Below are 16,692 nucleotides of genomic sequence, written 5' to 3'. Positions count from 1 at the left end.
TTAAGGTGGAGGAAAACTGATCCTTGAAGGTGAATCAACACCATCTTTTTAATGCAACTCCTCTCACTGGCTGTTACTCCCTTTATCATACAGAGGTAATGATGCAAATACGTATTGCCAAGCTGTACTTAGCAAAGACAGAATTTTTAACTTCACTGTGTGCACAACTCCCACTGAATCAATGAGAGCTTTACATATGGATCAAGGGCAGTGAATGTGGTCTTAGAACTTAAAGCAATATAGTCAATGGAGTAGTACAGAGCTCTTCTTCCAGTCAGCTAGGAAGGAGTCTCCATCCATTCCTCCCAGATTTTGATCTGGCCACAGTGATTTATGCATTGGTCACCTCTAGGTTGGATTACTGTGCCTCACTCTGCCTGGGCCTTGTAACAAAGTTCATGAGGAGGCTACAGCAAGAGAAATACAACGGGGCACTCAAAGGTAAAATCCTAAACCAAGAAGACCACTGCAAATTGATACTTCTCAATGGTAAAGCATTTTGAGAACCTCTAAAGAAATGCCTTATTTACTCATATTCAGAGAGTTTAGCTTCCTTGCATCTTACATTAGGCTCTCTCTTCTTGGATATAACATCCTTTTTTAAGCAAGATCCTGCTCTTACCTAGCTTTGCAGTTGGATCAATCAAGGCACAAGTCAATCAAGTGACTTGACCAAAGTCATGAGGTGAGTCATGGACTCATCTTGGATTAGAATAACCTGTGGAGGAGTGCAAGTCTGAAAGCAAAGCATCCTTCTCCAATCTACCTGAAAGTAGCAGCTGAAAAGCATATCTGGCTTTGGGGGTTTACTTACTGACCTGCTGTGAGATGTCTTATTGACACTTTGGCCTGGATCCTCAAAGGTATTTATGCTCCTGACTTCCACAGAAATCAACCTTTGAGGAGCTGAGCCTTTCTGCCTTTTCCAGTCAAGCTGTACAGAATTAGATTTCATGTTTAGGTCCAACAGCATTGTTTTTTTATCTCTTTACAACTGCAGCCTGTTGGAGGGACAGAGTATCACAAGTAGTGTAACTCAGAGGAGACTCAATCCTCTTCTGAGAGAGGGTTCAAACAGATCTGGTGAAGGTGTTTATGTCATGCCTTGCAAGAGAATGTTCAAGAGTGGAAACACAAACCATATTTTAAGGGCACCGTAAGTCCTTTATTGAATGCACTGCAACAACTAGAGGGGTGCAGGTGGCAGGCTGTGCTTGGAAAGTCCTCCAGTCAGGTGAGAGAAATTCTGCCTCATGCAGTGTTCAAAGCTATCAATAAAAGAGTGGTGACTGTGTAGTTATGGTCCTCACTGGCATGCAGGAGAATTGGATGTTAGTCCTCCTGGCCTCTTCTTCCACAGGCTACCAAGAGCTGTAAGTGCTACAGAGCTAAGCCCCTCAAACATTTTGTGTTCAAGCCCTACTGATCACCGGTGACCCTTCTGGATCCTGTCCACTCCTCCTTGGTCACAAGGATGGTGGTTCTAATATAATGCTTCAAAGGCAGGATTAAAAATTGCAAAGGATTGGTAGGAGCTCCAAATATTACCCCTTTACTCCTGCAGAATATGTATTGTTAAAATACAGAGGAATAGTTGTATGTTAGCTATGGCAAATGAGAGATGTACATATATAATGTTGCCATTTCTGTGGTCTTTCTGGAGATTGCAATAACTATGGGGAGAGAAAGGGTTAATAAAATAAAAAAATATTCAGGGCAGGGATGCAACACCAGTTGATTTTAATCAAAAAATAATAGCCCATGTTTAAGATTTATTTCAGGTTTGCAAAGTACTGTATTTTCTAGGGCCTGGGGTCTAGTGGTTAGAGCCAGAGATCAGGTATCAAGCTTCATGAGTTTTATTCCTGATTCCACTACTGGCTGTGTGACCTTCAATAAATCATGTAACCCTTCTGTGCCTCAGTTTACCCATCTGTAAAACGGGGAGAAGAAAATCTAAAGCCATGGGATCTTTTGAAGCTTAATTAATTACTTATTGTAAAGCACTAAGAGATTCCCTCACGGAAGGTGCTACATTAGGTCAAAGTGTTAAGTATTATTACTATAAACTACATCTATTCTATTTGATTAAAATAGTAAAGCAGCGTTTCAGATGTAAATATTAACTGATTCCTGCACTGCAGATTTCTTCTTGGATTTAAATTGTTGCTAAGGAGGAGGGAAAGGCCATCAGGGAGATGAACAAATCCATTATTAAGGCTGGAAATGGAGGGCTGCCGAAGTACCATTTAATAAAATGTAAAAAAACCCTTTCTAAAGGGTGAAGCTGCAGAACACAATGAAAGTGAATCACAGCTGCCAGAGGAGATGCCAAGCAGCAAGCACTTATAACTAGAAAACTGTACTTATAGATCATCCTGAGCCACTAAATTAAATGATCTCACTGTCCCCTAAAATACCCTTTCCTCTTCCCCTCCCCAGCTTTGCATGTGTATTGCTTGATTACATTTTAATTTGACTTTGGATTTTTAGTTGGTATCAATGTATGTGACATCAAGCAGCCCTAACCCTCTCAAGGAAGCTGCCTCTTGTCATTCATTTCCCACCCACATTTGTCTCCATCTTGTACATATCTGGCATTTTGTAGACTGACCCTACCCACAGTAGAGCTTGAGATGACAGCTGAAATACTCTTCAAATGCTGCTGTAACACAGCTTGCATACTTCTCGAATGCTCCTCATTCTGAAGGATGTCCTGCATTTTTAGCCCCAAATTTACCTTTACCAGGCACAGATCTTCTGTGGTCTTTCTCTCAGGTTAATTTTAAGTTATTAGCATTAGAAATACTGTCTCATGACACTACTGCACTCTTTTGTTTCTCTTATTTGGTCTTTGCTCCCACTTTATGGAACATGGATTTCAAGTGATTGAGAGAGAAGTTTGTGTCCACACATGCCACACTACCCCCTTTGCAACCCATCACTGGCTCCCCATTTTAATTCAACAATGTCCTCTTAGAGGCACTGTAAGTCCCACCTTGGGCAATCTGAAAAGCTGCTCAGCGTGAATGATGATAAAGGCCTGATTCCTGCAATCAGACCAGTGTAGGACGACTCCTGCACTTGTATGGAACCCTAATGAAATTTGTATAGATATAGGAATCCAGATTAATGGAACAGATTTCAGGATCAGGGCCACAGAAGGTGAAACTGGGCGTGTTATTTGTTTCTTAAGTGTCCTACCAGCAACCAGCTGAAGTGATCAGAGGAGCTCTGGGGGCACAAAACCAATGCAAAATGGTAAGGGAAAAATTCTCCTAGATATGTTTAGACAACCAAGAATCAAGATGCTGCATTATCTGATACAGTGAGATACTTTTTTAAAAAAGAGTAATATTATTTAAAAAGTCCTGATTTTGGTCATGCAGTAGAGGGTCATAGTACAAGACCATAATAAAGAGTTAGATCATTGAGGTCATATGCTTGTGAGATCGAGGATGTAATCACCTGATGGAGGAACCCTATAAGATATTGAATTGATACTACATTTGACCTGAGGCAAAAAAACTATTTCAAAGTCATTTAACAGAGAAACAACAGAGCCCTTTCCCCTTTAGATTTTGCTAGACTTATTTGGAGGTTAGGGAACAATATGATAAGTAAAAAGTGGCACTGCCTAGCTCAGGAATGTTGATGGGTGAAGAACATTTTGCTAACTCATGATATTTGCTGTTTTTGTTATAGCCCCAGCTCCTGGAGTCAGGTGATGATGTGAGAATCTTAGCTTTCATTTAAAAAATGAAAGGCTTCCTGGTTGTGGAGGAAAGCTTGAAAATGTAACTTAGATGCACCCTAAAGACTCAGAAAGCAAATGAAAATAAGTCATTAAAAAACAACATGATTTTTACACCATTCTAATTGGGGAGGGGGGGAAGTGTCAGAGTGATGACTTTTGGATGTTTGGGGTTGGCAATACTGCATCTGCTCTGTGCCATGTTTCTCATTTTGGGTCTTTGTTCAACTTCTAAGGCTGGTGTCACACGTTCAGTCATTAGCAGGTTTCAAGCTCCACCATAGTAACCTTAAAAGATGCTGACAGAGTTTCAAGTCCTGCACGCTTACCATGATCGTTTGTCACTGTTTACAGAAAAGGAAACACTAAAATATATATTTTTAAGTGCACTGAGTATAATAGAGAATGGGCTGCAGAGCTGGTGCAGCAGTGACTCTCTCCGTGGTCTGTTTCACACTGCTGCTATTTAGCATTTGTATAGCGCTTCAAATGTACAAAACACTGTAATATCATTATGTCGTGCTACTTTGCTCTTCCGTGTCACCTTTTATACATGGATCTCAAAGAACTTTACACATATAAAAGAACTAAGCCTCTCAGAGCTCTATGTGGTAGGTAAGGGTCCTTGCCTATTTTACAAATGGGAATGAGGGATGGAGCAACCAGTTTACCAATGTCATGCAGCAAGCCAGTCATATCAGAGCTGTGGCTAGAACCCTGATATCCTGACACACAGATACGTGGGCTAAACCTGTTCTGTATCTAAGTAGCAGGGAAGCTGAAGGGTATGAAGAAAAGGGCTATTAAAAAACACCAACAACAATAAAAAACAACCCTGACGGGGTCCCGCATCTTTGGTTCAGATCTAAATTCCTCTTACTATAAAACACTAGATCAACCACACTTGGCCTGATTCTTCATTGTCTTGTACCTTGCAGTATTTCAGAGCTGCCCAAAGCAGATGTAAAATGCTACCATTCTGATTTAGTAGCATTCTGAACCCACTTTGTACACTCTGCTTTAGTGGTGTTATAGCAGTTGGCCTACTAATGTGCAACACTTGGATTGTTTTTAAAGGCAGGGACACGGTTGCCTGAAAGTCAGTCCTGTCTGGTGTTTGTCATGTGGCCTATGTGAAATGAATTGGTGATTCTTAGTCAAATTTCGCAATGCACAAGAAGAGCTATGTTCAGTTCCTTGCTCTAACAGAGGCTCCCTGTGTGACGTGTCATGTAAGCCTCTACCTTGCGAGCTGCTTCGTTTCAGCATAACCCTGTGTCTGCGTGGATCCCTACTAGGCTCTGCCCATTCAGAGCAGTTTGAAGGATCAGTCTTAGCCCTGGTCTACACTACGTGTTTAGGTCGAATTTAGTAATGTTAGATCGATTTAACCCTGCACCCGTCCACACGACAAAGCCATTTTTGTCGACTTAAAGGACTCTTAAAATTGATTTCTGTACTCCTCTCTGACGAGGGGATTAGCGCTGAAATCTACCCTGCTGGGTCGAATTTGGGGTAGTGTGGATGCAATTAGATGGTATTGGCCTCCGGGACCTATCTCAGAGTGCTCCATTGACTGCTCTGGACAGCATTCTTAACTCAGATGCACTGGCCAGGTAGACAGGAAAAGCCCCGTGAACTTTCGAATTTCATTTCCTGTTTGGCCACCGTGGCACGCTGATCAGCACAGGTGACCATGCAGAGCTCATCAGCACAGGTGCCCATGGAGTCCCAGAATCGCAAAAGAGCTCCAGCATGGACCGAACCAGAGGTATTGGATCTGATTGCTGTATGGGGAGATGAATCCGTGCTATCAGAACTCCATTCTAAAAGACGAAATGATTAAGCGCAGCCAGACACCAGGGCGGTTAGAAGAGCGCAGCAGGGTGCACTGTGCATCAGAGAAGCTTTGAAAACTAGTTTCATAACTGGCTAGACTACGGTGTGAAAGTTCTGTTTGTTTCTTCTTGATGAAAACCTGCCCCCTTGGTTCACTCTACTTTCCTGTAAGCCAACTGCCCTCCCCTTCCCTCTTTGATCTCCGCTTGTCATTGTTTCAAATTCATGCATTCTTTATTAATTCATCACACAAATGAGGGAGTAACTGTCAAGGTAGCCCGGGAGGGGTGTGGGAGGAAGGAAGCACAGGGGTGGGGTAGTTGTAGGGGCACCCCCTAGAATGGCATGCAGCTCATCATAGAAGCGGGATGTCTGGGGCTCTGACCCGGAACTGCCATTTGCCTCTCTAGTTCTTTGGTAGGCTTGCCTGATATTCCAGGCAGGGCTGAATCTCCAAAAGTCAACGCTAGTCTTGGTACTGTGGACGCACTCCGCCGACTTAATGGTCTTAAGTGGGGACACACACAATTGACGGTATCAAATCGATTTCTAAAAAAATCGACATATTAAATCGACCTAATTTCGTAGTGTAGACATACCCTAAAACACTTTGAGCCTCAGTGTCCTATCTGTACATCCCTTCTCCTACCCTGTGGCCCTCTTGTCTATTTAGAATATACACTAAATGGATGAATTTATTTGGGCATAAGCTTTTGTGGGTAAAAAACCCCACTTCTTCAGATGCCACCGGACTCCTCACTGTTTTTGTGGATACAGACTAACACGGCTACCCCTCTGATGCTAAAGGGAGGGAAGATCACTTACTTGGCGTATGCTGCACTGCCAACTCCATTCATGCACCCACTCCCCCACCCCCATGACACTTGATTAAAAATCACAACTGTTTTACAAAATAAGTGGTGGTGGGGGGGGATTTATTTACCTTTTATCTTTAAGGAGGGCCCATTTTCAAACTCTTCTCTTCCTCCTCCTGCAGAAGGGCCAGATGCTTTTATTTTTTAAATTTAAAAAAAGGCACATTGTGATTCTCACGTAATCCCAGGACTCCGGGAGCTGATGCTTTAAGAAAACCAGTTCGGAGTCAGCCCCGCCCTTCCGCGCACAGCCCCTAGCGCGCCAGGCAGCTAAACAATGCACTGAAGGGAGAAGGAGGTTTTACCTTCTCGCCCGCCTCGAAGCGGGGCTGCCTGAGGCCCGTCCGTGGGGTGGCCCTGCCGGGGTGGGCCCGTTCCACTGGCACCGGACTAACCTGGGATTAAAGCACGCGACGGCCGGTAAGGGGCAGCGCGCGCCAGCCTCCCCTCGGCAGGCGCAGGAACGCGCAGCCCGGCCAACGGCCGCCCGCTCGGCTCTGACTCCGCCCCGAAAGGCTGGGGAGAGGCGGGAAGAGACGCGCTTCCCACCATGCATCGCGGCGCCCTCCCCTGCGGGGAGGAGGCGGCCGGGAACTACATTTCCCAGGCGGCCGTGGGACAGCGGCGGCCGTGTGTCCCCTCCCCCTCCCGTGGTCGCTCGCCGGAGGTAAACAAACTGTGCGAGGCCGCCGGACGCCGCTGCAGGGCTCTGCTGCGGGGCGCCGAGGGGACGGGTCGGGGCGAGGGCTTGGGGCAGAGATGTAGGCGCAGCAGCGGGGCGGGGGCAGGACCAAGTCTAGAGAGGGGGCAGAGTGGGGGGCAGGAGCAGGGCTAGGGAGGGCAGAGAGTGGCGGGAGGGGCAGGAGCAGGGGGGCAGTGTGTGGGGAGGGGCAGGGGCATCTGGCTGTTTGATTCTCTCTTATTACACGTTGTTCCTGCCCCAGTGGATCTCTGGAGGCAGCGGGAGACGGGACTGCCCCCCGCCCCCAATCCTGTGTGGCTCCCTCGTCCTTCCCTCCCTGACAGAGGCGCATCCTGGGGACGCTGTCATTGATGTGAAGAGTCCAGATCTCGGGGAGAGAAGGAGCTCTGCCACCGCTCCCCTTGGCAGCTCCGGCTGCCTCGGGTGGGGGTTTGGGGTGTGGTGGTTCAGTGGCTGCAACCCCCCTCCCCAAGCCACCTACCTGGGGGCCATGGAGCGGGTGCAGATGATCAACATCCAGCGGCTGCTGGAGGCGGCAGAGTATCTGGAGCGAAGGGAGAGAGGTAATGGGGGGAGGGATGCTGGGGTGACAGCTTCCCAGTGGAAGGAGTGTGGTTGGGGTGAGAAGGGAGGGAGGGTTGTGGTGAGAGAATCCTATGTATGGAGGGGAAGCACCCTGGGGGTTGGTGGTGAGAGATCCCCATAGAGGAAGGGAGATTGAAGAGGTGGGGATAGGAGTGAGGGGCTTCCATGGATGTTGGGGTTGGAGATCCCTGTAGAGGAGGAACACTGGGGGGAGAGAGAGACAATTGAAGGGGTGGAGATTGGTGTGAACGGTTCTTGGGGATTGGGGTGAGCTCCCCACAGAGAGAGAGAGGGGAAGGTCTGGGGCTGCCAAGAGCCTGAAAACACAATGGAAATGCCTATTTTACACTGTGTCCCGGTCACACAGCTTGAGCGAGGACCAAAGAACCAAGCTGCCCAGGCCACTATGTCAGCTTTCAGTATTTTCTGGGATCTGGGGTCCTCTCCCAGGTTTACAGGGGCTTAAACCTCCTCCTCTGGTACTGGGTTAATAGTCCCCATCTCCCACAACGACATGGCTCAGTCTAACCCCTTTCTCCCACAGAGTTCTGCCTCCCTCCTGTTTATAGCAGGTCACTTGTTCCTCCTCCATCCCCCGCACTGGGTTATTTCATGCCTCTGGTCTTTCTTCCTTAGGTCATTGGGTTCAAGTAAATGAACCTTTCTTCACTGCTTTCTCTCATCTGTTGATTTTTGTGCAGAGTGTGAGCATGGCTATGCCTCGACCTTCCCCTTGTTACCAAGCCCTGGACTGCAGGATCCAAAGCCAATGCGGAGGCTGAGCCGGGTGAGGAAACACAGCAGCGGGGGCAGCAGTACAAGCACGGCCAACAGGTACCACACTGGGAGGCAGGGATGGGAAGTCATGGGGTGCAATGAAACCCAGGGCTGGGGGAAAAAGGGGAGATGAGATGAAAGCCTCTGGCTGGAGACAGTGCCTGCTACCGAGAGGTACCCTGCTGGAAAACTGGGAGGAGTCTCAGCACAGGGGGATCTAGAGCTAGTAGCTGCCATGCTGGGGACCTGATGCTGGGAGCAGAGGAGGCACAGAGGGGCTGTAGGTGGCTTGGCACTGCCACCTGATTCCACATCACAAACTTGAAGCAGGAAAGAGAGGGATCATAGTGAGATCTTGGGCAGGGACAGCAATACTAGTATGGCCAATAGGTGTCCCCTCTTTCTTCTCTTATGCTTTATGCTGCCTTCCCATCTCAGAAGTTTGCTGCATTTCAGCAGGTAGATAGCAAGTGTAGCACTTTGGGATTGTAATGATAAATGTCAGTCAAAGGAAGGAAACGGCATCCCCAAAATGGATCTGGATATTTACTAAATCAGCATCTTGTAAAATGACAGAGTGGCGTAACTGGCTTCTATACATGACACACTAAACTAGATACTAGAAAATCTCTGGCTGTCTTTCACCCAGATTCCTGGCTCTCAGAAAGTTGGAGTTTCAGTCCCATTTCCATAAGGAGCTCCCTGCTCTCTGACTGCCAATCACAGAATTTGAGTTTAGGATTTTTTTTTATAGGAAACCATGTTGTGTTTGTTGCTGGCCTAGTAAATTTAGGAGAGAGAACCAGCAGCAGCCCTAACATGTTGCCTCTGATTCCTTTCTGCCACCTTCTCTTCCTTCCAGCTGAGATTTAATGCCTCTTCTGTTACTTTCTCTCATCCCTGAGAGGGTGGGCCATTTTCACTGGGACCACTTGGGTTGAAGATGCTACATAAATGTAAAGAATTATTATTAAAACAGGAAACTTCCAAACTAGCTATATATTCTTCAAACAGAACTCAGCCTTACTACAACGACGCTTACATGTTATGTAAAATGAAGGAAGGCTCTTCAAGGGATAGAGCTTTCCCTAGAGCATGACAAAGGGGTGGTAGATTGGAGTGCTCTTGTGTATTCTCTTCTATTTTCCCCACTCCACTTTCCACATACTTGGTAATAATGCAGCTGGGAGTAGTGTTGGAACTACTTGCTACAGAGAGAGTTTCCTCATCAGGATCAGCATCATCCTGGACTGTTTCCTGTGGTTGAGAGAGGAGTATGTTTTAGTTTGCTGCATTGCATAGTTGCATGATCTTTTCCCCTGTTGATTTCAGAGCAGTTCTGTTCATGTTTTTCTGCCCATTGATCCCAATCCCAGATCTACGGTAACTACTGTGTGTGCAGGAAAATTTATTGTGAGTGCAGCATTAAGATCTGTTTTCTACCTGGCATAGGATGGGTGAGTGGAGCCCGAAAGTTTCCCCTCAGTTTTTTCCTCTTGCACCACTTTCCTTCTAAGGCCTTTGTCATGGCGACCTTGCCTCTGACGAGGGGGGCTAGAAGTAGATCCCTTGGGAACTTCTTAGCACCAGTGTCTGCATCTTCTATAGAGTTATGAAAAGCACTCCCTCCCCCGGGGTCTGAATGCGCTGAGTACCCTGCCAGTACAGAGCCCTGATATGCAGCCTCATGTGGTAGCATATGATATTAGACCAGTATGCTAGTGGGCAGGACGTGTACAAAATAAAAAATCTCCGAGGCCACAAGAAAACAGAGACAATGTTTTGTAACCTTATTTAATACCTCATTTGTATGCTTAGTACAGAGGGTATAGGCTTTTTTGTTTGGTTGTGGTATTAACATGAAGTATGTTGGCGCTCTTTGATTTTTGTAAAGCTGTTGCATGCATGAGAGCTTGTCATGAACTGGCTAGGGTATGTGTCTAACAGTGCCCTCTACTGGATGGAATTGGACCTGCTTAACTATGTCATAGGCCTTATACTGCTGATGGATAGGCTTGGCAGAATTAGATTTTTTTTTATAATTAAGATGAATAATATCCATGTTTATTTTTAAGCATTTTTTTCAAAGTTTATCTAGTCAGATTTTCACAGTTGCACAAAATTATGGGTTTTAAGCATTTTTTAATTTTTATCAATTACAGTTTTCACAGTTGCAGGAAATTATGGCAGTTCAGACAGTTGGGCGGCAGAGAATATTTAATGACAGCAGATGTTGAGATACAAAACGTTAAAGCTTTATAACCATTAAAACACAAATTGTCAAGATCATATGTCAAAATATATAAATTAAATAGCCTTAAATCAAACTAAAGCACCATATTCCTTATTTTGCCTGTAGGTAAATTTCAGTGATCATTGCTGGAAATATTTTTTTCATCAGTTTGTCTGTGTATGGTGAAATCCACATTTATCAATTTAAAAATCTAGTCCTTCCAAGCCGACTTATAGATAATGGGGATTCACTTTTAGCTCAAGTCATAGCCAGCCAGTGCTTCTGGAATGAGATGATCAGAGTTCTGAATGGCTATGATGTGCAGTATGGTGACAACTGTGCAGTTCTAGGGGACCCCAGATTTTCTAGAATCTGTTTTGCATGGCTTTGTGAATGCAGCATGAGCACTAGTTAAAATAGGGTCCATTGAGTCCCTTTCTGTTAAAATCAGAGTAACTGTCTAGTCAAATTGTCTAAGCTTTGGTATTCAAAACCTGGTACTGGTTTATGGGTTAAAACTGAAGTTCTGTGGTGGTAGTTTTTGTTTTAAAGATTACACATCTCATGAGAAAAATAATCTCTTTATTGTAACAAAAATATGGGAAGTCCTGTAGGTGAATGCAAAGTGTTACATTTTGAAATCTAACGTACATTTGACAAAAAGTTCTCTCAAGCACCTCTAATGAAATACACTGAATTTGTTTTGCTTACTTTGTGTGTCTTTAAATTGGGACACTTTGGTTCATTTAGAAAAAAACGTGCAGGGCTAGATGGCTACAGATCCTGGATGTTCTTGTTTTCATTGGAGAAAAAGTACATATAGTTAAAATCCAAACATTTTCCTGCAGCATCTGCAACCCAGACATCGCAGCTATTTCTTTCCAGCATGTTCCATCCTGTCATGGCACAGTTACTAGAGAAACACAGAAGAATGTAGAGCCAACCTATAGGAGTGGTGATGCAGTCTCTCTCTTTTTTTAAAAATGTGCAAGTTCTTCCAAAGTGTGAGAGAGTTTTTTAATGTTCCACCTCAAATGTAAATAAAATAATGAAGAAAAACATTCTCTCTATATATAATGAAACAAAAAAGGGAACAAACAAAGGTGAGATTCTGTGGCCTCCTGAGCCACTTCCAGTGGCAAATGTGAGGGGACAGTGACATCATTTAGAGTTTGGGGCACTGCATTAGCATTGCAGCTGTATAGCTATCTGGCTGTGGTGGAAATGGGAGTTGTTGGACCTGAAAGACATGAAGTCCTTTTTTAGATGATAATATATGAACAACCCGATTCAAAGCCTATTTCAGTTAGTGGAGTTCCTCCCCTAATTGAAGTGTGTTTTGTTTCCACCCCATTGTGTGGAAAGCCCCTTGTGGTCGACATGAAGCAGTGATGTTCCTGGAATTCAGTAGTTTATTTCTGAATTGCCCTGCTTGTCTAAGGTGTGTCTTATGTGGTACTATGTGCTGTGCAGAATACCACTTTCAGTGTGTTGCCTCTCTCCCCAACTTTGGCTCTGATCCTGTAGTTGATGGTACACAGGCAGATTACTGTGGCTGTGGGGCAGTCCCTCTAAAGTTAATGTTTCTTGCAGGATTGGGGCCTATGTCTATTTTGAATAGGTATTTTAAAGGTTGTCTTGGATCAGTGACTTGTAATACACCTCTTCCCCAATATAACGTGATATAATATGAATTCGGATATAATGTGGTAAAGCAGTGCTCTAGGAGGGCGGTGCTGCGCACTCCAGCAGATCAAAGCAAGTTTGATATAATGCGGTTTCACCTATAACGCGGTAAGATTCTTTTGGCTCCTGAGGACAGAGTTATTTTGGGGTAGAGGTGTATATAATAACATCCCACTACTCAAACATCTAGACACATGATTAGTTTTCCTTGCATAGTTAGTCCTGTTAAATTCAATGAGACTACTCGCGTGCTTAAAGTTAAGCACCTGTGTAAGTATCTGCAGGTGAGGCTCTCTGTGCTGCAGAACCTATAACAAGGGAGAAGTTTAAAAACAAAGTGCCATGATGCTTAACTCTTTCCTTTGCTTTAGTTAAATCCCCAGCATTTTTTAACATGGAGGGTTTTTTTTTTTTTTTTTACACATTCTTAACAAGATTAGGTTGATTTCAAGTTCTCTATGAAGGTGAAAAATAGTAATTTTTCATGTTCGCATGCAGTGTCATTTATATAATTTACCATGTGTTAGGAAGCAAACATTTGTTGGACAACAGTTGATTTCTGAGAACTTGTAAGAGGAGAGTGAAATACACCATTGGAGGTTATATTTGTATTTATGTGTCAGGAGGTTACTGTCTTTGGTATTACTGGGAGCTACTTTTGTGGATCCTCCACATATCAGTGAAAGTGATTAGACCCTGATTATGTGAAAGGTATGTTATACTTAAGGCCTGACATGTCTGACTTTTATTTATAAATTTTGAAGAATAATATCAAAGGTTTTTTTAATCAATTTAAATTGTGATATGAACAGGAAATAAAGTAAGCATGGATGCTAACTGGGATTTTACCAAAATGTAATCACTTTAATGAAGTTAAGACTTATTACAGATCAGAAATTAAATTATAATATTTGATCACCATCATCATTTATATTTGTTTTGTGATTTCCCAAGCACACTGCAAAGCCTTAGGTATCTTGGAGACATTTAGGGGCTGATACAGTGAGGTGCCTCATATCATATATATCATGTATATTGCCTCTAATCCATGGTACGCCCACATCTTGAATACTGCGTGCAGATGTGGTCATCACATCTCAAAAAGGATACAGTAACTCCTCACTTAAAGTCGACTGGTTAACATTGTTTCATTGTTACACTGCTGATCAATTAGAGAACATGCTTGTTTAAAGTTGTGCAGTGCTCCCTTATAACATCGTTTGGCAGCTGCCTGCTTTTCCACTGCTTGCAAGAATTGCAGCCCATTGGAGCTAGCTGGTGGGGTTTGGAACCAGGTTGGACCGGCAGCCCCCCTATCAGCTCCCCTAAATTCCCTGTGCAGCAGCTACCCAGCAGGCTATCAGTTGCTGGGTAGTTCAGGGAGCCTGCTGGTAGCAGCTGCTGTCTCAACTTGCTGATCTACTTAAAAAGGCAGTGTACTTTGAGTGGGGTCAGTGTACTTAAAGGGGCAATGCACATCTCTCTCTGACACACACGGTGTGTGTCTCTGACTGCCATGCTGTCTCCCCTCCCTCCATTCCTGCTGCCTTGTAGAGTGTGAACCTACATTAATAACAATGTGTTAACCCTTGAGGGCTCAGCAGTTCTCTTTCATCATTTAGTAGTAAGGCATTCCCTAGAAAATAATATCCCACCCTCTTCCACCCTCTGACTTCACCACCTCAACCAAGCTTCACAATCATCATCACTGTGTACCAGTATTAAATTGTTTGTTTAAAACTTATACTGTATGTGTGTGTCTATATATATATATTGTGTATATATAGTGTGTGTATGTGTGTGTGTATATATATATATATATATATATATATATATATATATATATATAAAAAATTGTGTGTGTGTGTATATATATATTAAAATATAGTCTTTTGTCTGGTGAAAAAAATTTCCCTGGAACCTACCCCCCCACACACATTTACATTAATTCTTATGGGCAAATTGGATTCACTTAACATCGTTTCTCTTAAAGTTGCATTTTTCAGGAACGTAACTACAACGTTAAGCAAGGAGTTACTGTATATTGAAATTGGAAAAGGTTCAGAAAAGGGCAACAAAAATTATTAGGCGGTATGGAACAGCTTCTGTATGAGGAGAGATTTAAAAGATTGAGACTTTTCATCTTGGAAAAGAGACGACTAAGGGGGGATATGATCGAGGTCTATAAAATCATGGTGTGGAGAAAGAAAATAAGGAAGAACTAGGGGTCACCAAATGAAATTAATAGGCAGCAGGTTTAAAACAAACAAAAGGAAATATTTTTTCCAGGGTGGATTTGATTTAAATCCTCAATACATATTCTTCACAACTCAGAGATAGATGTAGGTTTCATTTTTAGAAGGTACACACTGGACATTTTTAAAGTGATTTATTTTGAAAACTTTTCAGATTAGCTTTACAGCTATATCAGAAAATGAATGATTGTTTGGTTATTTCATTTACCAAAGGTAATTGAAGCAGATATTTATGAAGTCATTGGGAAGTGAACTATCTCCAGTTCAACAGGTTAATCATTAATATTTGGAGGATTTTCTTGCCATGCTGTATTAGGAGGAGATCATCACCAGACAGACATTTAAATTGTTTTATTTAACTATTTCTCACCTCCATATATTTATTTATTTAAAAACATTTTTGCTGTTAACAAGCATGTTTTCTCTGGAGACACAAATCCACAGTTTGAAAACTGCAAAACTAAGCATCTCTGATGGTATCTTCTAGACTAAGCACTGAGTCCCATTGGGTAGATAGAAAGATTAACCTAAATAATCTATACAGGAGCCCCTAGAACCCCATAGGATTGGGTCCCTAATCCATGAACTATTGGAACTCATTTACAAAACTTTTCTTAAACATTACATGAATATATTGTCTCATACTATAGAATTAGAAATTATAATCCCTATTCCATGATGAGATATCTTTCAGCTATAATGTGTCTTAATTAAAACTATCTTTAGATAGGGTTTTTTCCCTCAAAAAGCATTTTATCAAAAACATCTGATTTAAATAAAAAAAATTGATTTTTTTAAAAATAATTGATTTTTTTTATCCACACAACGCACACAATCCAATTTATCCCTGATTTTTTCACACAACGCACAATCAACCTGTGGAACTCCTTGCCAGAGGATGTTGTGAAGGCCAAGACTATAACAGGGTTCAAAAAAAGAACTAGATAAATTCCTGGAGAATAGGTCCATCAGTGGCTATGAGTCAGGATGGGCAGGGATGGTGTCCCTAGCCTCAGTTTACCAGAAGCTGGGAATGGGCGACAAGGAATGGATCGCTTGATGATTACCTGTTCTGTTTGTTCCCTCTGGAGCACCTGGCATTGACCACTGTCAGAAGAGAGGATACTGGTCTGACCCAGTATGGCTGTTCTCATGTTCTTACCTGTTCTGCTTATGATCTGAAATGAGTTTGTTGTAGTACTTGACTCTCCATGTACAAGGAGAGGATCTGAGACCATTGTCACAGGAGGTCACTTTTTCTTTTGTCTCACAACCTTCGCATGGTCCCCTTAATTTCCAAGCTCTGTTAGAAACAAAGAAGCTGATCCTGCAAATGGGAGCCAGGTGGATACTCTGGTTTCCCACTACAAACAGATCCCTTTGCAGGATCAGGGAAGAAAATCATGATTTGTCAAATAGAAAAGGACCAGACTGTTAGGAAAAGCAGCCTTCTGTTTAAGGCTTCTAAGACAGTATGGTAGGCTCTAAAGAGAACAGCCAAATGTTTACAAGGGCTTTTCTTTAAGCAAATTATTTTGAATCTTCTATTCCGAGAATGGGTTGTTGATTTCCCCCACTCTCCCCTTTCCCTGATGTAGTTCAACTTGGCCAGACTGGTGTAAATTTCGCCTCTGATTCTGACATGATCAAGGAGAGAAGATCTAAGTTTTCAGTATTGGAGGTGAATTCACTCTCTGGTGGAACCAACTGCATGTTAGTACAGGAGTGTGGGTGTCCTCCAGAAAATGTTTTGCGCTATAATACAGTAATATAGCACCACTAGTGTACATATCTCTGTACAGTAGGTAAATGTGCACAATGGGCCAAGTGATTCCTTCCTGTAATACCATTGGCTTTGACAGACTTACACTGGGGATTTTGGTGGCTGATCTCAATGGATTAACAAGTGTGAATGTCTTCAGAATCTGGTCTTTGAGGCCTTGTCTACCTGGTGATTTCCCCTCATTTCATGTGGTTGCCATCAA

At 43.3% G+C, this 16,692-nt stretch overlaps 2 protein-coding genes across 12 annotated transcripts in view; one reads left to right on the top strand and one right to left on the bottom strand.

The window, feature by feature from the left end:
- LOC123374956 overlaps positions 1-6,970 on the bottom strand; it is a 71,090-nt gene extending 64,120 nt beyond the window's left edge. For 5 of the 7 annotated variants that reach the window (XM_045025395.1, XR_006581262.1, XR_006581264.1 and 2 more), the window contains exon 1: positions 6,774-6,961. The gene's annotated coding sequence lies outside the window, so the exon portion shown is untranslated. Of the gene's footprint in view, positions 1-6,536; positions 6,585-6,773 lie in introns of all 7 variants that reach the window. The other 2 variants (XM_045025394.1, XM_045025393.1) reach the window with 2 other exon arrangements.
- The window catches only part of MXI1 (MAX interactor 1, dimerization protein), an 81,582-nt gene that overhangs the window by 12,521 nt on the left and 52,369 nt on the right, over positions 1-16,692 (top strand). For 3 of the 5 annotated variants that reach the window (XM_045025390.1, XM_045025391.1, XM_045025389.1), the window contains one exon: positions 8,458-8,590. In XM_045025390.1, coding sequence (XP_044881325.1) covers positions 8,458-8,590 — 133 coding nt within the window. Of the gene's footprint in view, positions 1-6,994; positions 7,136-7,343; positions 7,735-8,457; positions 8,591-16,692 lie in introns of those variants that run through there. The other 2 variants (XM_045025387.1, XM_045025392.1) reach the window with 2 other exon arrangements.

The sequence above is a fragment of the Mauremys mutica genome, chromosome 7, assembly GCF_020497125.1.
Source record: "Mauremys mutica isolate MM-2020 ecotype Southern chromosome 7, ASM2049712v1, whole genome shotgun sequence".
Lineage (NCBI taxonomy): Eukaryota > Metazoa > Chordata > Testudines > Geoemydidae > Mauremys > Mauremys mutica.
This window is presented reverse-complemented; position numbering and strand designations above follow the sequence as displayed.